The sequence below is a fragment of the Thalassophryne amazonica genome, chromosome 11, assembly GCF_902500255.1.
Source record: "Thalassophryne amazonica chromosome 11, fThaAma1.1, whole genome shotgun sequence".
Lineage (NCBI taxonomy): Eukaryota > Metazoa > Chordata > Actinopteri > Batrachoidiformes > Batrachoididae > Thalassophryne > Thalassophryne amazonica.
The window spans coordinates 38,973,944-38,997,677 of NC_047113.1; the positions used below are offsets into that span (position 1 = coordinate 38,973,944).

Below are 23,734 nucleotides of genomic sequence, written 5' to 3' on the forward strand. Positions count from 1 at the left end.
TCATTTTTCAAGATGATAATGCATCTTGCCCTAGAGCAAAAAACTGTGAAAACATTCCTTGCAAAAAGACACATAGGGTCAATGTCATGGCCTGCAAATAGTCCGGATCTTAATCCAATTGAAAATCTTTGGTGGAAGTTGAAGAAAATGGTCCATGACAAGGCTCCAACCTGCAAAGCTGATCTGGCAACAGCAATCAGAGAAAGTTGGAGCCAGATTGATGAAAAGTACTGTTTGTCACTCATTAAGTCCATGCCTCAGAGACTGCAAGCTGTTATAAAAGCCAGAGGTGGTGCAACAAAATACTAGTGATGTGTTGGAGCATTCTTTTGTTTATCATGATTCCATAATTTTTTCCTCAGAATTGAGTGATTCCATATTTTTTTCCCCTCTACTTGGTCTAAAAAAGTAACCGTTACTGACTGCCACAATTTTTTTCCTGATTTATGTTTCTTAAAGCCAGAAAGTTGCCATTAGACTTTAGTTTTGTGTCATGTCTGTGATCTGCTTTTTTTCTACAAAATTAAACAACTGAATGAACATCCTCCGAGGCCGGTGATCCCATAATTTTTGCCAGGGGTTGTATTTACCAGAATAAAAAGGAAACGATGCACTCGAGCTAGCTTTTCAATACATTTTTATTGAAAGGTACAGGCATGGGCAAAGTAGATGTGTTCACGTGGCCACTTTGAATTAGAGAACACTCTTTTTTGTTCCTAAATCACAATTGTACTTAAGAGAAACTGGCAAAGAAAATGCAAGAACATTCCAACCGGCTTTCCACTGCAAGTTACAATTTTCAGTGTTCCCTGTGTAAGTGATAAGTCATGTGGTGCTTTACTGTGTCCACAAATTGGTAATCTGCAAGAACAACTTGTGTAACAGCTTTAACGCTTTAAAGGGTGTAGTTATCCTTTAAGCTGTCAGCATCACTAGATTCACTTCACTGGAATAAAAAACAGATCTCCCTTGCTACATATAAAGATTTTTCTTTCATCACCTTGGGTAGGAGTGTGCAATCAAGACAGTTTAGCAACCTAGGGTGGGAGTTAAGGATTTCGGGTCCGATTTCTTGGTTCCATTTTTGCTGTTTACAAAATCCTTCTCCCTCCTCTTCCACATGGTGGACTGAGGACCTAGGTGGTTCTATACTTATTAGCTTAAAACAGCAAACCCGTTCCAGTAAATATTTAATACCATTGTTACGGATTTAAATGAGAACATACTGTACACTTGTGCAAACAAGTCAAACAGCATCGGATGACATTCGATTTACATGTTTGACAAACCACTACTCCTTGTACCTGGGGTAGATATGGTGTACTTGATTAATGTGGGATGATTATTTTCAGTAATGTTTATTTAATATCTTTTGTTTTTCCTTAAAAAAAAAATCTGACTGTTGAAGATCTATAAGGAAAATGATAGGCTGAAGGTGGGTGAGCAGAAGTTTGGAACTGTAGATGGATCAAATCAGATTGGATAATTTAGACAGGTGGGGATGTTTGCATGTGTATGCCTCAAGTTTATACCTGGGGACTCTAACAAGCTGACTCGGGTATGGTGGGAAGATGAGCTATTTTGTAGTAGCTGTGCTTTAGCTGACGAGCTGTTCTTCCAGAAATTGTCCAGCGAAGTCTCTGGGTGTTGGACTTGCAGCATTTGGTGGTGGCATATTCCACCAGGCATTTTCCAACCAACTCCCGCACACAAATCAGGTCCCCATCTTTGATCTACAATCCATCACAGGGAAAAACGTATTAGTCTTAGGAATACATCAGTTGTGTTACAGGGTATACATTTACTATTAACTTAGTTTTTGCAGACTGGTTTACACTTATCTGGTGCATTTATAATGCACAATGCAACCAGAAGTACAGCTAACTGTAAATACCTTCAGAATAAGGCAAGTAACAGTCTCCCCCTAAGGTGGCTCAGATGTTACTATGGTAGAGAAAATTCTGACACAAATTTTAATATTCAAGTCATCTTTCATATTTCAGTTTTGTCAAAACGTCTGAAACCATCTAGTACTGGACACGTTTAGGACTATTAACAGAATCTGTCCTTACACTCAAATGCTGCTGCAGACTTTTCAAGGCTTCTGATATTTTGAGTGTGTGCTCAGGGTCCTGTTGTTCATAGGTCTCAAAACACAGAAGAGCCAAAGCGAGCAGAGATGGCTGCAGAGAAAAATGAGGATGGTCGCTTATTCAGGACCTACTGACAGAACTGGTACTTAATACAGTGCCCTCCTAAAGTATTGGAACACTTGGTATTTCACACATTTTAATTTGTTTGTGCCATTTCAAATCTCCCCCCCCCCCCCCCCCCCCAAAAAAAAAAAAAATAAAAATTCTAAAATGATTTTCCTTAAACTGAAAGCAAATCTCTACAACTTGATATAAGTTAATTAAAAATATAAAAGCCAAGATGATGGGCTGCATAAGTAATGGCATAACATCTGTACATAATCAGTTTTATTGCCAGTTTTCTTCAGACACGTCAGGGATGGATACATGAACATTTCCAAGTCACTGAATGTGTCTTGGACTTTATTTACATCAGTTATGAAGAAATACAAACAGTATGACACTCTATGGTAAATCTGTATAGAGTACATAGTTCTCAAAATTGAGTGACTATGCAAGAAAGAGTGAGGAAAGCCACCAAGAGTTGCTGTCAGTCTGAGTTTAAGGAAGAAGTTAAAATGTGTGAAATACCAAGTGTTTCAATACTTTTGGAAGGCACTGTATATAATAAACTATTCCAAAGAACAGTACACAAACAGAAATTTTGAGAAGTAATATTCTTACAACAAAGACCTACTTAAGGCAGACACAACCTAAAAGATGTTTAATTCCCTCTCACTCCAATCAGGTAGTTCCAATGCTTGCCACTTTTAAATTATGCAATTAATATCAGGAGGAGAAGAATGGCATCATTTATAATGTTGGGAGTGGAGATGGGCAGTATACATGGCCAGGGGAACAGGGCCAGGGGTGCCCCGCTCAGCCTACAAGAATACATTCAAAAAGGCTACACGCAATATTTAAGCAGCATTAAATTTACGTTTCATTTAAAACCACTACTCTGTTGCAGGGCACCGATATAAGCCATACACATGCACATAAATGATCAGGAATGCTTATCAAAAACCTCAAGTATGAAATTGTGTAAATAACAGGGAAAGTACTGTGTAGGTATCGTAGTCCGACATCATCATCTTAAGTATGTGCATTGGTCGAGGGATTATGTCACGTAGTCCTACGTAGACCTGAGTAGAAATTTGACTTACCTTTATTTTTGTGAAGACAAATGAGCAGTGACAAGCTTTAAGCTGGGCCTCCAGTCTCTCAAGACTCAATACAGTCTTACTGTTTAAAAAAAAAAAAAAAAAAAGTTAAGGTTACCTGCCTTATTAATACTAAGCCAAGAACATTTAAAAAATTTTTTTTTTAAGTGTTTTCACATAATGTATATAATATCACATGGGACACTGCCTGCTGACCTGTAAACATATTTTTGGTTGGTGATATTTTTTGTTGTTAAAGGCAAATATGGCACGGCTGATTTTATTAGATACAGTCTCACTGAGTCATGATTCAGCCCTACGGGTTGTTGTGACCGTCTGCCCTTACCTCTCAGTGTCGAGCTGCTCCTGGATGTGTTTGTGAAAGAAGCGCAGAAAGCTGAGGGCTGTGGGAGACTTCACCTTCCAATAGAGTTTCTCCACTATGATGTTCTCCATCCTCATCATGTCAGACACTGTGAAGCGATTCTGACTGATGCGGATCAGGTCGCTGGCCAGAGGCACGTTCTTTTCCTCTTCTGAGGACTTCACAGCTATGTAAAAGCAGCACAGGCCAACACAGGAAAGGTGCTTTGGTTGAATCTGTGGTAAAACAAAGAAAATAAGATTAAAAAAAATTTTGTTTGAATAATGTATGATATAGTTTTTTTTTTTTTTTAGGAAATATTGTATTTACAAACCTTCATTACTGACAGAAATCGATCAAGCAAGGTGAGTGATAATGAGAACGTCTCCGAGCTGAAACCGAAGAATCTGGACAGAGAGAGCAGGTCCTTCACCTCCAGGTCCCTGAGTCTGGCGGTCATCCTGAGCCCATTTTCCTGGGCCCCTTCAAGGAGCCTCAGACCGCTCAACTTTGGCTGATACCGGCTCTCGAGATCCATTAGAGCCTTCAGCTGAGCATCAAAGGAGAGAGTTCCAGGTCCTGCCACTGTGTCGATCATCTGTGTTGATTTAAATGAATATTAATACATTATATTGACCAAAGCAAGAGTTGCTGTCATTCTGACCTTGTCTCAGATCATGCAGGTATGAGCATGGTTCTAAATATATTTTCAGCACCAAGGAGGTGATGTGATCATCTACAGAACAGTTAAGGCCAGCTTTAGGTGAAATGTTGGACAAGGTTACTTTGGGTTGTGAAAAAGCAGAGTAAACATTGGGAGCAATGTGGCTCCATCTTAAAAAACATTCTTTGAGCAATTTCTTTAATATTGCTCTGAATATACAATAAGAATGACAACGTAATAACTGCAGAGTAGTTGAAAAGTTTAACTCATCCTCCAGTTACATTTTACACTTTAGTAATCTTTTACTTATGAAGTAAAAAAGCACCGTTTTGTAAATGGAATAATGCAAACATATTTGCCAACTTCCTGCTGCACACACATTACAACAGAAAATTAGTTATTCTTCAAAACAATGCTTCTAGACATGTCAACATCCATCTGTTCCTTAAGAAATATCAGAACTGCAACAACACTTTTCACCAATATATATTTAATAACTCTCTTAATGTAATATAAGCAACAGCAGCCTTATTGGCCATCAGGACCCTGCGATTAGTAACAAGGCCTCAAATATGCAAACAAAAGACTTTCTATGTGGCTATTTGAACAAGTCCAGACATGTCCCACTGTGCCAACATTCCCATTTTAATATAAAAATAATACTGCAAGTCTGCAAATTATGTCAAGTTACCAAAATAGGAGGATCACTGCATCTCACCTGTATCTATCAGAACCCAAAATTTCAGAACTGAATATGCAATAGTTTTTGCAGAATTATGGAAACATTGCAGACCCACTGCTTGGCTGACTTCATTAATCATTCATGTGTTTGCTTTGCTAACTGCAGGTGAAAAACTAGACAAAGCGTGTAATTTCATTTGAGGTCCATGCACTTTATGTGGCAGAAGAGACTTAAATTCTTAAAATATATGCCTGGTATGACATACTGTAGCATCTGATCAGATGAGCGTTAAAGACACCACCAGCCGATCCTTCCATTTTCAGTTATTGACTGATGTTTTTCCAGATTTGTCATCTTCAGATGACATCATTTATTGGATCAATGGTCTAAAACTCAAAGGGTTCAAAACCAAAATGCTCCATCAATGATGTCAAGCCTGTACAGTACCAAGCTTTGTTTAAATGACTGTAAGGTTCTCTTTGGGAACAAGAATCTTTTTCTTATATGGAAATAATTAAGGAAGATGCTGGCTTGTAAAATGCTTCTGGCAGCAGACCTTAGAGGAATCTGCTTGTTGATTTGGCACGTTTCACACCGGATGCCCTTTGTGATACTTCACATTAGCTACATGGGAGAATCGGCTGGAGCAGTCTTGAACCAAAAACCTTCCGTTTCGACAAACCTGACTTCTGAAGATCCAAAACTGCACGGGATAGAGGTGGGCGGATCCATCCTAATATCGATAATATCAATACCAACGCTGGTATTGATATTGAATGATCCTCATGTAAAAAAGATCGATACTCAAGAGAAGTGCTATGAAGGGAAGACATTCATTTTTTGTATTGTTCGACTTGAAAAACAGATTAAGTTTGAAACTTTACAGCATTTGTTGTGGTGTGTTAATTTTATTGTATTGTAGTTTGTCAGCCCTCTACCTCAGGAGATTTTGTTTTAAGTTGTGTTGAGTGATTTTTTTTTTAAACAAAAATGTTGATTGTGATAAAGTATTTTTGTTGTCATGTACAATGTTTGGCGAAAATCTATCCTAGGTCTTTTGGATCCTTTGGATCTATGAAGCTTAAATATGAAAAAGTATCAGTATCGATATCAGCAATACTGAGCCTGTATTTACTTGGTATTGGATCAAGACCAAAATTCCCGGTATTGCCCACCTCTAGCACGGGAAACCTTGGCTTCTTTCTTTAAGCCCCCCCCACCCCCGTCTTAATGGTAAGAAGGCACTGGTTCTAGAGGTATGACATTAATTTTAACCCCAAAGAATGTCAATTTATCATTCAGAAGCCTTTAATGGTAACTCCAGCAATTTCTGGAACCTTATGCTGCTTAAATTCCCCCATTCCTACCAGGCTGCTCAAGGAAGCCCTACCATTATTTAATGCTTCGATCTTAAATATGATCAATCTATCTTTATTAGTTGGCTATGTACCACAGGCTTTTAAGGTGGCAGTAATTAAACCATTACTTAAAAAGCCATCACTTGACCCAGCTATCTTAGCTAATTATAGGCCAATCTCCAACCTTCCTTTTCTCTCAAAAATTCTTGAAAGGGTAGTTGTAAAACAGCTAACTGATCATCTGCAGAGGAATGGTCTATTTGAAGAGTTTCAGTCAGGTTTTAGAATTCATCATAGTACAGAAACAGCATTAGTGAAGGTTACAAATGATCTTCTTATGGCCTCAGACAGTGGACTCATCTCTGTGCTTTTCTGTTAGACCTCAGTGCTGCTTTTGATACTGTTGACCATAAAATTTTATTACAGAGATTAGAGCATGCCATAGGTATTAAAGGCACTGTGCTGCGGTGGTTTGAATCATATTTATCTAATAGATTACAATTTGTTCATGTAAATGGGGAATCTTCTTCACAGACTAAGGTTAATTATGGAGTTCCACAAGGTTCTGTGCTAGGATCAATTTTATTCACTTTATACATGCTTCCCTTAGGCAGTATTATTAGACGGCATTGCTTAAATTTTAATTGTTACGCAGATGATACCCAGCTTTATCTATCCATGAAGCCAGAGGACACACACCAATTAGCTAAACTGCAGGATTGTCTTACAGACATAAGGACATGGATGACCTCTAATTTCCTGCTTTTAAACTCAGATAAAACTGAAGTTATTGTACTTGGCCCCACAAATCTTAGAAACATGGTGTCTAACCAGATCCTTACTCTGGATGGCATTACCCTGACCTCTAGTAATACTGTGAGAAATCTTGGAGTCATTTTTGATCAGGATATGTCATTCAAAGCGCATATTAAACAAATATGTAAGACTGCTTTTTTGCATTTATGCAATATCTCTAAAATTAGAAAGGTCTTGTCTCAGAGTGATGCTGAAAAACTAATTCATGCATTTATTTCCTCTAGGCTGGACTATTGTAATTCATTATTATCAGGTTGTCCTAAAAGTTCCCTGAAAAGCCTTCAGTTAATTCAAAATGCTGCAGCTAGAGTACTGACAGGGACTAGAAGGAGAGAGCATATCTCACCCATATTGGCCTCTCTTCATTGGCTTCATGTTAATTCTAGAATAGAATTTAAAATTCTTCTTCTTACTTATAAGGTTTTGAATAATCAGGTCCCTTCTTATCTTAGGAACCTCATAGTACCATATCACCCCAACAGAGCGCTTCGCTCTCAGACTGCAGGCTTACTTGTAGTTCCTAGGGTTTGTAAGAGTAGAATGGGAGGCAGAGCCTTCAGCTTTCAGGCTCCTCTCCTGTGGAACCAGCTCCCAATTCAGATCAGGGAGACAGACACCCTCTCTACTTTTAAGATTAGGCTTAAAACTTTCCTTTTGCTAAAGCTTATAGTTAGGGCTGGATCAGGTGACCCTGAACCATCCCTTAGTTATGCTGCTATAGACTTAGACTGCTGGGGGGTTCCCATAATGCACTGAGTGTTTCTTTCTCTTTCTGCTCTGTATGCACCACTCTGCATTTAATCATTAGTGACTGATCTCTGCTCCCCTCCACAGCATGTCTTTTTCCTGGTTCTCTCCCTCAGCCCCAACCAGTCCCAGCAGAAGACTGCCCCTCCCTGAGCCTGGTTCTGCTGGAGGTTTCTTCCTGTTAAAAGGGAGTTTTTCCTTCCCACTGTCGCCAAGTGCTTGCTCACAGGGGGTCGTTTTGACCGTTGGGGTTTTTCCGTAATTATTGTATGGCCTTGCCTTACAATATAAAGCGCCTTGGGGCAACTATTTGTTGTGATTTGGTGCTATATAAATAAAATTGATTGATTGATTAAATAGGCAGATATCTTGGTCTATGTTGACCAACTGAAAGTTTGACAACGAAGAAAATAAATAAATCCATCATGTAACTATTGATTTTAAAAAAACAAAACATTACATGGAAATAAAGTCTACTCTGACCTCTGCCACGGTGTATGTAAACTTGTGCGCGCTGTAACAGGCCCTCTGAACCGGACTCAACTGGCCTAGAAAGGGGGCGGAACCGCACCGAATGCATAATATTACTAAAATACTGTCCTAAAGAACTTTACAATATAAACTATCAATATAATTTGAGAAAACATGGATAATTTTGTGTTTTAAAGGCACAAGCTTTACGTTATTCGAGGCTGTTTGTGTTGCAGACTGAAGCTGCCCTGCGTCATGTCTGGACATGTTCCTGCTACACAAACCCAACGACCTAACCAAGTGACAACAACAAAACAACCACTCAGAACAACAACTAACCGAATGGGAAACAATTTATTGTTATAACGTATCACACAACCAAAACCTGCGAAAGCGAGATTAGCCTTCCTGAAAATCGCTTGCTAACGTCAAATGTCACAGTTACGTGTAAACATATACAGCCAGTGCGATTGTCTCAATTTCATTTAGCAATTCTCTTTATAGATGGCGATTTAAAGAAACCACATTAGTTTGAAGAGCTAAATAGCTTACTTACCTTGTATTTAGTTACGTAAGATTTTGGGAACAGCCTTCACACGTTACAAATTTGCGTGGGGAAATATGTTTAAAAAAAAAAAAGTCACAAAAAATATGGCAGCATAAAGTAAAATAAACGTTTAAGCATGGGTTGATTTCTGTCTGTGCACACCCCACTACCCTTGGCGTAAGGCGATGGGGAAAAGGGCTAGTTTGGTGATAAAGCAGACATAAAAACCAGGCCCATGCTCAAACATGGTCTCTCATTGGTCAGCAACTGACAAGCTCCCTGGTGCCAAAATTCCATTGGATAAGAGTCTCGTCATTCACGAACGAGAACCACCCTGAGCATAGTCGAGGGCCAATCGCATGTAGATAGGCGGGACATAAGCCAAACAGCCACCGACCTACTGTTTACCAAAAATGTCATTTACGTCTAAAGTAAATTGAGACAGATAGGATTTTGAATTATTTTAAAGTTCGATAAAGCAGGATGAACGACCTACTGCATTATAGGGTTCGATAAACTGAGAAAATAAGACTGTATATATAGCAATCTGGAATGAAATGCAGAAAACCAAGATCAAGACGGAAATTTATTACCAATCAGTTAAATAATATATATTTTAATGATAATTTGTACTGCAATGATTCATCATTTCAACCCGTTTTCTCAAAAACTGAATGTTTTTATTTAATTAATCAATCCATTTAACAAAACATTTTTATGCAAAAATAAATAAATACGAATAATAAAATTGGCCTTGACTTTTGACATTTTTCTCATGATGATGTCATTTTCTCTGCAAATGCATTTTTATTGCACATATACTTTCATGTTCGACAAACTAATAATGCAAGCAACACATACACAGGCTGTGCAGAGCTTTTAGATTTGAAATTCATAATTTGATATAGATGTTGATTCCTCAGATCAGGTATTTCATGCAAACAAATAAAAGCTCCTTTTTTGATGGCTCTGGTACATTAAAGTGAACCACTGTCCAATCATTACATCATCATTTTGTACTTTTTAATAGGAGTTACAAGAAGACAGCATTTATTGTATTTGAGTTATTGCTTACAAAAGATGGCTTGGATGATCTCAGCTTGCTTACTTAAGATATTACCAGCACAGGTGTTTGACTCCACAGGCCTAACTGCACACAATGGCATCTTGGTGATTCTCTGGTTTAATGGGGGAATCAAACCTTCAATCATTTGGTCACAAGCTCAGTTCTTTCGGCCTCTCTCTTTTTCAGTTGCATGTTGATTTAGTGCAAGTTTCACTCTGGATGCCCTTCTTGACACAACTCCGCAACATGGAGAATGGGCAGGGGTGGTTTTTGAACCCTGAGCCTTCTGCCCTCAAAACACTTTACCACTTGGTCACCCCCCGCCCACAACACAAACTCAGTTCTATATCCTTTTTCTTTTAAGTGTTTTTGCACAGTATATTTTTTGCAAATAAATACATTACACAGTACTAAGGTGGCATCTTCTGGTGAGGAGTTCTAATAAACAGCCTTTTGTGTGTGTGTGTGTGTGTGTGTGTGTGTGTGTGTGTGTGTGTGTGTGTGTGTGTGTGTGTGTGTGTGTGTGTGTGTGTGTGTGTGTGTGTGTGTGTGTGTGTGTGTGTGTGTGTCTATTTCTTTAAAAGGAAAGTAGCTAATGCGTACCATGCCTGGAACCAGGAGCAAAATGTTATGAGGAATGCAAAGCAGTGGTTCCCAAAGGTTTTTTGCAGGCTCGCTCACACACACACACACACACACACACACACACACACACACACACACACACACACACACACACATATCCCAAAGGTTTTTTGCAGGCTCGCTCACACACACACACACACACACATATATATATATATACTCAACAAAAATATAAACGCAACACTTTTGGTTTTGCTCCCATTTTGTATGAGATGAACTCAAAGATCTAAAACTTTTTCCACATACACAATATCACCATTTCCCTCAAATATTGTTCACAAACCAGTCTAAATCTGTGATAGTGAGCACTTCTCCTTTGCTAAGATAATCCATCCCACCTCACAGGTGTGCCATACCAAGATGCTGATTAGACACCATGATTAGTGCATAGGTGTGCCTTAGACTGTCCACAATAAAAGGCCACTCTGAAAGGTGCAGTTTTGTTTTATTGGGGGGGGGATACCAGTCAGTATCTGGTGTGACCACCATTTGCCTCATGCAGTGCAACACATCTCCTTTGCATCATCCGTGAAGAGAACACCTCTCCAACGTGCCAAACGCCAGCGAATGTGAGCATTTGCCCACTCAAGTTGGTTACAGCGACGAACTGGAGTCAGGTCGAGACCCCGATGAGAACGACAAGCATGCAGATGAGCTTCCCAGAGACGGTTTCTGACAGTTTGTGCAGAAATTCTTTGGTTATGCAAACCGATTGTTTCTGCAGCTGTCCGAGTGGCTGGTCTCAGACGATCTTGGAGGTGAACATGCTGGATGTGGAGGTCCTGGTCTGGTGTGGTTACACGTGGTCTGCGGTTGTGAGGCTGGTTGGATGTACTGCCAAATTCTCTGAAACGACTTTGGAGACGGCTTATGGTAGAGACATGAACATTCAATACACGAGCAATAGCTCTGGTTGACATTCCTGCTGTCAGCATGCCAATTGCACGCTCCCTCAAATCTTGCGACATCTGTGGCATTGTGCTGTGTGATAAAACTGCACCTTTCAGAGTGGCCTTTTATTGTGGGCAGTCTAAGGCACACCTGTGCACTAATCATGGTGTCTAATCAGCATCTTGATATGGCACACCTGTGAGGTGGGATGGATTATCTCAGCAAAGGAGAAGTGCTCACTATCACAGATTTAAACTGGTTTGTGAACAATATTTGAGAGAAATGGTGATATTGTGTATGTGGAAAAAGTTTTAGATCTTTGAGTTCATCTCATACAAAATGGGAGCAAAACCAAAAGTGTTGCATTTATATTTTTGTTGAGTGTATATATATCCCAAACTTGTCCATGTCCTGCTAGCACTATTCAAGCATGAGCATCAATGTTGCCAGATACAGCTGATGGTTTCCAGCCTAAAAGCTGTTCAAAGACTACCAAAATGCAGGAAAAATTATGTAACTATAAAATATTAGTTATTTAATATCTAAATTAGATTAGACAGAACTTTAATGATCCCTTGAGAAGACTCCCTCAAGGAAACTGAGGTTCCAGCAGCATTGTATAGCAGCACACAGGGTAAGAAGCACACAGAGTATCAAAAGTGAAAAAAAAAGTTTGCAAATAAACAGTGAAGAAAATAAGTATTTGAACACCCTGCGGTTTTGCATGTTCTCCCACTTAGAAATCATGGAGGGGTCTGAAATTTTCATCTTAGGTGCATGTCCACTGTGAGAGACATAATCTAAAAAAAAAAAAAAATCGGAAATCACAATGTATGATTTTTTAATAATTTATATGTATGTTACTGCTGCAAATAAGTATTTGAACCCCTACCAACCAGCAAGAATTCTGGCTCACACAGACCTGTTAATTTTTCTTTAAGAAGCCCTCTTATTCTGCACTCTTTACCTGTATTAATTGCACCTGTTTGAACTTGTTACCTGTATAAAAGACACCTGTTCACACACTCAATCAATCACACTCCAACCTGTCCACCATAGCCAAGACCAAAGAGCTGTCTAAGGACACCAGGGACAAAACTGTAAACCTGCACAAGGCTTGGATGGACTACAGGACAACAGGCAAGCAGCTTGGTAGAAGACAACAACTGTTATGATTATTTATTAGAAAGTGGAAGAAACACAAGATGACTGTCAATCTCCCTCGGCCTGGGATTCCATGCAAGATCTCACTTTGTAGGGTAAGGATGATTCTGAGAAAGCTCAGAACTACACAGGAGGACCTGGTCAGTGACCTGAAGAGAGCTGGGACCACAGTCACAAAGATTACATTAGTAACACATGATGCTGTCATGGTTTAAAATCCTGCAGGGCAGCAAGGTCCCCCTGCTCAAGCCCGCACATGTCCAGGCCCGTTTGAAGTTCACCAGTGACCATCTGGATGATCCAGAGGAGGCATGGGAGAAGGTCATGTGGTCAGATATGACCAGAATAGAGCTTTTTGGAATCAACTCCACTTACCATGTTTAGAAGATGAGAACAACCCCAAGAAAACCATCAGTACTGTTATTGCTGACCAAACTGTCCCCTCTAAAAACTGGTCCACCCTGCCTTCACTGCACGTGTCATTAGTGCGGTTCACCGATTATCACCTCGTTTCTGCTTAAAACTGCACTCCAGGGGGAGGTGATGGTCTAGTGGTTAAGGTGTTGGGCTTGAGACCAGAAGATCCTGGGTTCAAATTCCTGCCTGACTGGAAAATCACTAAGAGCCCTTGGGCAAGGTCTTTAATCCCCTATTGCTCCTGGTGTGTAGTGAGCACCTTGTATGGCAGCACCCTGACATCGGGGTGAATGTGAGGCATTATTGTAAAGCGCTTTGAGCATCTGATGCGGATGGAAAAGCGCTATATCAATGCAGTCCATTTACCATTTCCTCTTTTGTCTGGAGGACATGACGTCCATGATTTCCAAAAACAATTTGAAATGTGGACTCATCAGACCACAGCACACTTTTCCACTTTATGTCTGTCCATTTCAAATGAACTCGGGCCCAGAGAAGGCGGTGGTGTTTCTGTTGATGTATGGCTTTTGCTTTGCATGGTGGAGTTTTAACTTACACTTGTTGATGTAGCGATGAACTATGTTAACTGACAATGGTTTTCTGAAGTGTTCCTGAGCACATGTAAGATCCTTTACACAATGTCAGTTTTTAATGCAGCGCCACCTGAAGGATCGAAGGTCACAGGCATTCAATGTTGATTTTTTTGGCCTTGCCGCTTAAGTGTAGAAAATTCTCCAGATTCTCTGAATCTTCTGATTATATTATGGACTGTAGATGATGGAATCCCTAAATTCCTTGCAATTGAACGTTGAGAAACATGGTTCTTAAACTGTTGGACTATTTTTTTCATGCAGTTGTTCACAAAGTGGTGATCCTCACCCCATCTTTGCTTGTGACCGGCTGAGCCTTTTGGGATGCTCCTATAACCAATCATGACACTCACCTGTTTCCAATTAAGCTGTGGAATATTCCAAACAGGTGTTCTTTAAACATTCATCAACTTTCCCAGTCTTTTCTTGCCCCTGTCCCAGCTTTTTTGAAATGTGTTGCAGGCATCCATTTCAAAATGAGCAAATATTTGCATATAAACAAAAAAGTCAGTTTGAACATTACATATCTTGTCTTTGTGGTGTATTCAATGAATATAGGTTGAAGAGGATTTGCAAATCATTGCATTCTGTTTTTATTTACATTTCACACAACGTTCCAACTTCATTGGAATTGGGGTTGTAATTTAAGAGGTTTTACCTTGTCATCTGTTGGTTAATAATCACATTAATCCATTTGATTGCTTTGGGTGAAGAGACACTGTCTCAGAGCTCCTAAATGGCGCATGCACAGTGGAGGCAGGGCGGATTTTTAGGGGTGGACCGTTCGGTCTGCAACACCAGTTTACTGGCTACCACTTGTACTGTTCCTCTCAAATATTATATACATCAAATATTTGAACTAAATATAAATGCCCCCCCAGCACTGAATATGTCCATTGTAATGCAAAACCTCTGCAATAAAGTGTCCATGTTAAAAGGTTTGAAAAATCAGCTCCAAGAATCTTGCAGGCATATTAGCAGTGTAAGTGGATGAACCTTCTTGCACCCACCCACCTACCCAACACACACACACACACACACACACACACACACACACACACACACACACACACACACACACACACACACACACACACACACACACACACACACACACACACACACACACACACACACACACACACACATCAGTCTTCTATGACACTTAAATGGACACATAAAGTGCACAGCTTTTTTTCAACTTTTTCTCTTTCCCTGTCTAATATTGTAATTAAGAGAGACAAACACAATTTCAATAAAGTACCTCTTTTATTACAGCAGGATATATTAAATCTACAAGCAGACCCACAGACCTTCCCATAGATATATTACGGTTAATCTTAAATATCCAGTCTGCTGACATTTGACTAACACTTGAATACATATTGTATTTAGTTTAAAATTTGTGTTTCAATATAAGTGCTGACATGTTAGAATAACAGGCTACATTTTCATAATTTTATAAAATAAAAGACTAGTTTTATTTAAAGTGCATATTATAAACCATAAATTACAAACTACAGTGTGCAACATTTAGCGTCATCTAGTGGTGAGATTGCAGATTACAACATGCTATCACCAGTCATGTTTGTTTCCCTTCACATTGCCTGCTCTTGTTATAAGTAATGTGCATGATCCTCCATTCCACAAAAATGAGGGTTTTCAAACTTCATAGCCTGAACTAGCAAACAGGTTTCTGGCCATGCAGCAAAATGCAAGAGACGGGGTAAGTATGTCCCCTTCAGGTTACTGTATGAACATGGTGCTGCAGCATGGTGGCTCCATAAGGGGGCCCGCTTCTGTCTAGATTTGAACGATTCATTCAAAGCTAATGAATACACATTGTTTCATTGTTGCAGGTAATTATGATGAACAAACAGCTATGAATGCTTTTTTCCATTTCTCGTATTAAACGCCCCAAATTCCTGCACACTGTAGCTTTAACAGCAATATCATGTTCAAATTTCACAGTGTAAAGTATCAGTTAAATCTCACAAACAGAAATGGTGAATGCAGCACAGATTGCACATTTAGAGCAAACTTTGGCAAAAAATATCTTTATAACTAACAGGAGGGATGGTTACAATTCCATGCAGAAAGCATGCCACTGGGTGAAGAAGTTTGAAGACAGGACAGAGGGTTTAGCAGACACTGAAGACTTCGTTTGCAGGTATTTCTATAAAACTGTTATTTCACATTGTAAAAATAATACAGCTGATTGCTTAAATGAGCTTTAGAAGTCTTCTAATTCAAATTCCTTCCCGAGGATAAGGAGCACGCAGATGGAAGGCTAAAGAAGCTATGAAAAGAAACAAAGAACAGGAATGTGTTAGTTTACCTGAACATGCGACATTTACACTGTGTTAACATACATACCGAAACATGTGGAAAAAGTTCAACATTCTTTCTATAGCATTCTAAATGCTTCCCATCAGTGATTAAAGAAAAAATTCTAATGCATGTTTCGCTGTTAATCATAAAAAAAAAAAATTGACTGACTATAAATCAGTTAATGCTCTCTTTTATAATGGATACAATATACAACATCACAACAATATACAACAGGATACAACATCTTCATAGCATAGAATTACATTTAATTAAATAATCTCTTACCCAAAGCTACAAACAAAAAAAACAAGTATTCACATTTTCATTACGTATTTACAGTGGCCAAGAGAGGCAACAACACTAGCAAAAGCAGAAAACACAGATTTAAAAAACTAGACTGCCACTGCCAAGGCCCCTGTGGGTTACCGGCTCAAGCCAAAGACAAAATGGCCATTTTCAGCATAAAAATGGCCGCCATTTCCAAATGAACAAATCTATGCAAATAATTTTGTGACGGGAACAATGTCAATGACCAATACTGTGCCCTTGTTAAATGAAAAGAAAAGTTATTGGACAGCTTTTTTAAAAATTGGGTCCAACTACCCAAATTGGCTGTTTTCAGCATAAAAATGGCCATCATTTCCAAACGAATGCATCTATGACTGTATGTTTATTGACCTGAAATATGTCAATGACCCATATTACACCCTTGACAAATTAGAAAAAAGTTATCAGCCAGTTTTTGAGAAAATTGCCTTTAAGTGCTCAAAATGGCTATTTTCTGCCACCATAAAAATGCCACCATTTCCAAACGAACAAATCTACAAATATGATTTTTATAAGGGAACAATATCAATGACCCATATTATGCCGTTGCCAAATTAGAAGAAAACTTATCAGACAGTTTTTTAAGATATCGCAATAACCAAACAACGGCGACATCTACGACGGACCCCGTGCCACGACATAGGGTTAGCGACCTATCGGCTAGTAACCCCCCCAAAAAACAAACAAAAAAACACCTGTATTAGTTTGGCAAGAGGGAGTTGCATTAAAAAATACTTTCAAACTGAGAAAAAACTTGCAAAGACAGAGAACACAAATATAACCTACAGGTGATGCAACAATTTAAGCTGATAACGTGTCTGCTACAAATACAAACGCACCCAAAAATGCAAATGTCTTGCAAAACTCCACAACACAAGGTACTAACAACACAAAAAGAAGTTTCAGCCTGGAGGACGTTAACTGACATCTACTGTTGAATGTATTACAAATAAAATAATTAAATGTGAAAATATAGCTATTTTAAAAGTAAAATCATTAATAAAGTAAATAAACATTATGTTACACTCACCAGGTGGTGTATATAGAGAGAATACAGTCCCACAATGCACTAAATGATATAGATGCAGGTAATTTTGTATTTGCAAGCTTTTAATGCATTTACTAGTGATAATATGTTTGATGTCGCTGACATTAATGAGCGAAGCTCTTCACTATCCATGTATATATCATCAAACAATAATTTAAAATTGAATAATGGTTGCAGAACCTCAAAGTAATCAGAGGCTACTTCACGGTTCTTTTTTTAAACGACAATATTGTAATAATGTAAAAGAAAGACGTTTTTAGCCCTTCACCCTCTATGCTATACTCTCCATGTTCCATGAGGTTTAAATTATAGTTGAAACTTAGAAATAAAGAACAAATGATTGAAGAAACAATGTTTTTTATCACAGTGCTTCTGATTTTTTTTTTCGTAGCGTTGAAATGTAGATTAAAAAACTGAAATTGTAGCAGGCATATTTGTTTTTTAATTAGAGATCAATCCCACATGCATTTTTTTGACATAACTGAAAATAATTGAGAATCACAGCTGCGAATGTCACACAGCTTTTCTGGCCTTTCTTTGTGAAAAAATGACCAATTTAGGATTTTAGTATTGTGAAATTTATGTTTTTCAAATATATTCTACTTTAAAATACTCAGGTAAGCTAATCACAACACTAGGAATACTCACAAATAGGGATGGGTATTGATAAGATTTTATTGATATCGATGCCGTTATCAATTCCGCTTATCGATCTGATTCCTTATCGATTCCCTTATCAGTACCTCTGTGAATTTTCTGTGTACTAAAAGTAAGCTTTACAGGTTTTCTATGTCAACAACATTTTGTTGAGTCTTAAAGTAAATAAATATGAAACTGGTCACTGTATCCTTGATCTCTGGACATAAATAAAAATAAACAAAATCTGTAGTTTTTGTCAAAAACATTTCCTTTCGGACATTAATGGCATGAATGACACTCCATACCTCTGAGCTGAGCTCAGCCAGCTGTGCTGCACGTCAGCATCAATGTAATTCATAAAGAACGGATGACTTCTCATTTTGGGAGGAAAAATGTTTTGGTTGATTGTAGTTTGTTGTCTGTATTACAGTGTTTGGAAAGAGGTGTCATTTGATTTAAAACAGCGATTTGTTTTGAATTTATTAATTCCGACTGTACTTTAACGTGACTCGACAGAGAGCGGTGCAACGTTTGGAGCTGGTCAAATGGAACGGAGGACGATTCTTGTTTTTTGCCTGCAACAAAACAAGAGTCCCAGTTAGTGACTTAAATCCGCACAAAAGTGACTCATGATTGACATCTTTAAATGGCTTTGAGGGAGGTTAAGAAGCGGACTTGCCGCTTCTGAAAAGCAGCGAAGAAGAGAACCAACGAAGCAGCAGGTCGGAGCACTTCTTCGTTGGTTCAAGCTTCAAAGTGGAGCCCTTACAGCGTTTTACAACATTGTTGTTGTTTGTGGCTTTTTCTCCATTGGGCAGATTTTTTTTTGTGCCATTTCTGGATTGTTGATTTTTTTTTTTTTTTTTTTTTTTGTGCTATTTCTGGATTGTTTTGTACCATGTAGACATTTTCCTAAAACTGAAAGTTACTCATCAACATTTATAATGCAGGACAGTACAGAAGGGTTTGATGTAAATGTCAAAGCAGATCAGACAGGCTTCCATGTGTGTATTTGTGCATTCTATTACAATCAAATTTCCTCTTTAGATCGACGTGTTTGATTTTCGACACGCAAAGTCATCCATCAGCTTGCTTTGCCTTCCACAAAAGTGACATTATTGTAGGATGCAGGCTTTAGTGTCTCAAGGCTTCATTACATTGTGGTCTTGATGATGTCTCTGTCTGTAGCGCTTCAAAATTGTACGTTTGGATGATGTGTAATCTATGGTGACACATCGTCTTCCACATGCAGAAATAATTACAGGTCTGCGTGGGGTGTCTGAGCGTGAACTGTGCAGCGCTGTGAGACCCGTCATATATAAACATAAGAAAGAGTGGCAGGTCAGCTGTTAGAGACGTAAGTGTCAGTCTGTGTCGTGCTCTCTGTGATCCTCCTTTCTGCTTCTGTGCACACAGCGCCCGTCTCCATCTTCACACATTTCTGAGACATTATTATATTATTTCTTTGAAGGGCCTTGTCCACTCGATGTGTCAATTTATAGACAAATATCCAAACTCATATGTAAATAAGTGTTTTTACTGTACTGTATTATCCTCTGTGAGCTAATGTCTTTTATAGACATTTAATTTTTATAACAAATCATAATAAAATGTACAAACTCACCCCCTGCATATTCAAATAAAATTCCTGTTCAGACAAGGTTGTAATATATATGTTAAAACACATTCGCAAATAGATTAAATTTATAGAGAATTCCACACCAGATCCAAGAGAGTACTTTCACATTGTATTGTTTGCAAATGACATGCATTTGGCCACTAGGTGTCACTGTAGTGAGTCATTTCAAATACCCCAAAGAGCAAATCTTTTTCTGAACCAGTGGTTCACATGGATTCAATGACTCAAATTTAAAATTTTTACTCACTAGTCCTAGGGTCCCTTTATTGATAGGGTAGTGTCAACTCAGAACATGGCACCATTTTGATGCCAACTGTGAACTACTGAATGAACCTTTTATGTTTTCAACCTTTTTTTTAATCAGTTAACCACATACAGCAACACATCCAAGTACAGGTGCTATCAAAATACGTATAAAAATAGTTAAGCTATCAAATTTACAAATTATGATGATTTATTTAATTAATTTAAAGCCTGCTTTACGCTTCTGCATCTCTGTAACTCTCTGTAACGTCATGATGCCGACGTGCGTGACAGTTTTAAAGTTCTCCATCGCTGGATTATGTTTTATTATGGACTAATTTGACCCTCAAAAGCTTTTCTTTCTGCAGTCATCACCTCCAATTCAAAGGTAAGCTGAACAATTTCCTCTTTTTCGACTGTGTTGTAAATTTGCGGACTTTTCTGCCAAATGTATGCGATCCTGAAATGTAATCAGCGTGCGCACTGCAAAAACTATTAAAATATGAGAGGAAAGAGTGAAAGCAGAAAAGTGTCAAATCACAGCCTTTTGCTGTGTCTGATTCAACAGGTGCATGTCAGGCTGCGGGTCCGAGTCTGAGCACGGTGTAAAAAAAATAAACAGTCGGGCTTTTAATCATGGAAATGACTCCGGTCCCACATGCGAGGGGTTTAATGGAAATACACTGTGATCAGACGGGACATTTTATCCAGTGTGAGCGAAAAATCTGTTATATACAGTGTTTATTACATGGAAAACAATACAAAAACTTTGGGACTTTTTTGCTGGTGATTGTGAATATCCGGTTTATACGATGACGGTTTAGGTGAGTTTTACTGTACATGGGACTGAAAAATAAATTTACCTCTCAAAGCTTTGTCGATGATGTCAGCTTCTATCCCTCACGGCTGACTTTATTTTCCCAATTTTTTCTTCTGTTTGGATCTGAAGGGAATCTATACATCTTGAAGCCCTTGTTGTGTCTATTTGTGTATCCAAATACACAACAACCCAACATTTTCAGCAAATAAATAAATAAATAAAATAGCTGGATTTACATGCAGACAGATTAACAGCCAACACTATTTTGGCACCAAGATGGCACCACGAGTCACGTGACCGTTTTTTTTAATGGGGGGACTCCTCATGTCGCTACTCTCTGAATTAAGGGACTCTAATAGTAACCCCCACTCCACTCCCAGTTTTGGCAGGGTTGCCAACTCTCACGCATCTGGCATGAAACTCACGCTTTCAGCATCAATTTCACGCTCTCACGCACAAGCAAGAAATGTCACACCAGAATAAAAATATCTCCTGTTAATTTTCTGTTGAAGAGATTAGACCAGACCAGACCACAGCGCATTGTTTCTTAATGAAAGTGTTGTGAAAGTGTAGGTACACGGACCCACAACAGGGGGCGTAATGAACGGACAATGGAGAAAGGTGAATAACAAGTTTTACTGTTGTGAAACGAGCACAACGAATACAACAATTAACAATTTGGGGTAGAATCCGCTGGTGTCGTGTGGGCAGGCTCGAAGGTAGGAGACGTCCGTCTCAGTCGAACCGGAACCACCCAGATCTCCTCTGCCACCGAACCCTGGAAATACTGGAACCGCCAAGTCCCGAATTCCCAGGTGGCCACTGCCTCCGCTCGTCGGATCCGGTACTGCTGGCGGGAGAGAGCAACAACACACAGGTGTGGATGCGACAGCACCCAGTAACGGAGAGGGGAAGAGCCGCCTCCACCTCTTGTCAATATATAGCAGGAAGGTGAGTACTTATCCAAGCAATTTAGCTATCAGTAGTCAGCAGTCCTGAAAAGGTTTAACAAGTTTTAGCTGGTTATTCAGTATATGAATGCAGAGAACGTTACCTCAGTCTTAAGGCGATATCTCGGCACTGAGGTGGAGACGCCGTCCTGATGATATACCCCCGGGCTGAGTGGAGTCAGCTGTGTCCAGTAATGGGTGACAGCTGTCACCCTGACTGCTCTCGTACGGCGGCGGCGCCCTCTGGTGCCTGGAGCCCGCACTCCAGGCAGGGCGCCCTCTGGTGGTGGTGGGCCAGCAGTACCTCCTCTTCAGCGGCCCACACAACAGGACCCCCCCCCTCAACGGGCGCCTCCTGGCGCACGACCGGGCTTGTCCGGATGGCGACGGTAGAAGTCGGCCAGGAGGGCCGGGTCCAGGATGAAGCCCTTCTTCACCCAGGAGCGTTCTTCGGGGCCGTACCCCTCCCAGTCCACCAGGTACTGAAAACCCCGGCCCATTCGACGGACGTCGAGGAGCCGGCGCACGGTCCAAGCCGGTTCCCCGTCGATGATCCGGGCAGGAGGTGGTGCCGGACCCGGGGTGCAGAGGGGTGAGGTGTGATGGGGTTTTATCCGGGAGACATGAAAAACTGGATGAATCCGCAGCGAGGCCGGAAGCTGGAGCCTCACTGCGGCGGGATTGATGACTTTGAGGATTGTGAAGGGACCAATGTATCGTTCTTGGAGTTTGGGGGAGTCCACTTGAAGGGGAATGTCCTTGGTGGACAACCACACTTCCTGCCCAGGACGATACTTGGGGGCCGGGGCCCGCCGCCGGTCTGCATGTTTCTTCGCCCTCGTCCGGGCCTTCAACAAAGCAGAGCGGGCGGCACGCCACACCCGACGGCACTTCCGTAGGTGGGCCTGGACCGAGGGCACACCGACCTCTCCCTCGACCACCGGAAACAAGGGGGGCTGATACCCCAAGCACACCTCAAACGGGGAGAGGCCGGTGGCTGATGACACTTGGCTGTTGTGGGCGTACTCGATCCAGGCCAGGTGGGTACTCCAGGCCGTCGGGTGCGCGGCTGTCACACAGCGAAGTGTCTGCTCCAGTTCCTGATTTGCCCGCTCTGCCTGCCCGTTGGTCTGGGGGTGGTACCCAGACGAGAGGCTGACCGTGGCCCCCAGTTCCCGGCAGAAGCTCCTCCAGACGTGCGAGGTGAACTGGGGACCGCGATCGGAGACGATGTCTGATGGTATTCCATGCAGACGGACGACGTGGTGGACCAGGAGGTCCGCTGTCTCCTGGGCCGTTGGGAGCTTCGGGAGGGCCACGAAGTGGGCCACCTTGGAGAAACGGTCCACTATCGTGAAGACGACGGTGTTTCCCTGGGACGGCGGGAGACCCGTGACGAAGTCCAGGCCGATGTGGGACCAGGGGCGATGAGGCACGGGCAGTGGCTGTAGCAGCCCTGAGGTCTTTCGGTGGTCTGCCTTGCCCCTGGCACAGGTGGTACAGGCCTGGACGTAGTCCCGGACGTCGGCCTCCAGGGACGCCCACCAGAAGCGTTGCCGGACGACTGCCACGGTCCTTTGCACCCCAGGGTGACAGGAGAGCTTAGAACCGTGACAGAAGTCCAGGACTGCAGCCCTAGCCTCTGGTGGGACATATAGTCTGTTCTTTGGTCCGTGTCCGGGGTCCGGGTCACGGGTCAGGGCCTCTCGGACGGTCTTCTCCACGTCCCAGGTGAGGGCGGCCACGATAGCGGACTCCGGGATGATGGGATCCGGGGGATCCGACGGTTCCGTTTTGACTTCGTCTTCATGCACCCGGGACAATGCATCCGATCTTTGATTCTTGGTCCCGGGACGGTAGGTAATCCGGAAGTCAAAACGGCCAAAGAACAGTGACCAGCGGGCTTGCCTGGGGTTCAGCCGCTTCGCGGTCCTGATGTACTCCAGGTTCCGATGGTCAGTGAAAACCGTGAACGGCACGGCTGTTCCCTCCAACAGATGTCTCCACTCTTTGAGGGCCT

The 23,734-nt window shown here is 40.9% G+C and overlaps 2 protein-coding genes and 1 long non-coding RNA gene across 3 annotated transcripts in view; 1 reads left to right on the forward strand and 2 right to left on the reverse strand.

Moving 5' to 3' along the window:
• Positions 1 to 620: 620 nt before the first annotated feature.
• Positions 621 to 9,146, reverse strand: ccng1 (cyclin G1). The gene is made up of 6 exons (XM_034181249.1): positions 8,954 to 9,146; positions 3,994 to 4,257; positions 3,642 to 3,895; positions 3,299 to 3,377; positions 2,073 to 2,183; positions 621 to 1,733 (listed from the first exon to the last, which is right to left on the reverse strand). Exons 2-6 carry the CDS (start codon positions 4,255 to 4,257, stop codon positions 1,542 to 1,544), a joined length of 900 nt encoding a protein of 299 aa, XP_034037140.1. The 5' UTR covers positions 8,954 to 9,146; the 3' UTR covers positions 621 to 1,541.
• LOC117519958 lies at positions 2,833 to 3,402 on the forward strand. Its single transcript, XR_004563490.1, has 2 exons — positions 2,833 to 3,203; positions 3,250 to 3,402. It is a non-coding gene; the product is annotated as an uncharacterized LOC117519958 (long non-coding RNA).
• A 5,821-nt stretch (positions 9,147 to 14,967) lies between the features above and the next one.
• The window catches only part of LOC117519956 (septin-8-A-like), a 29,989-nt gene continuing 21,222 nt past the window's right edge, over positions 14,968 to 23,734 (reverse strand). The window contains exon 9 of the mRNA XM_034181250.1: positions 14,968 to 16,016. Coding sequence (XP_034037141.1) covers positions 15,962 to 16,016 — 55 coding nt within the window. The 3' untranslated portion in view covers positions 14,968 to 15,961. The remainder of the gene's footprint in view (positions 16,017 to 23,734) is intronic.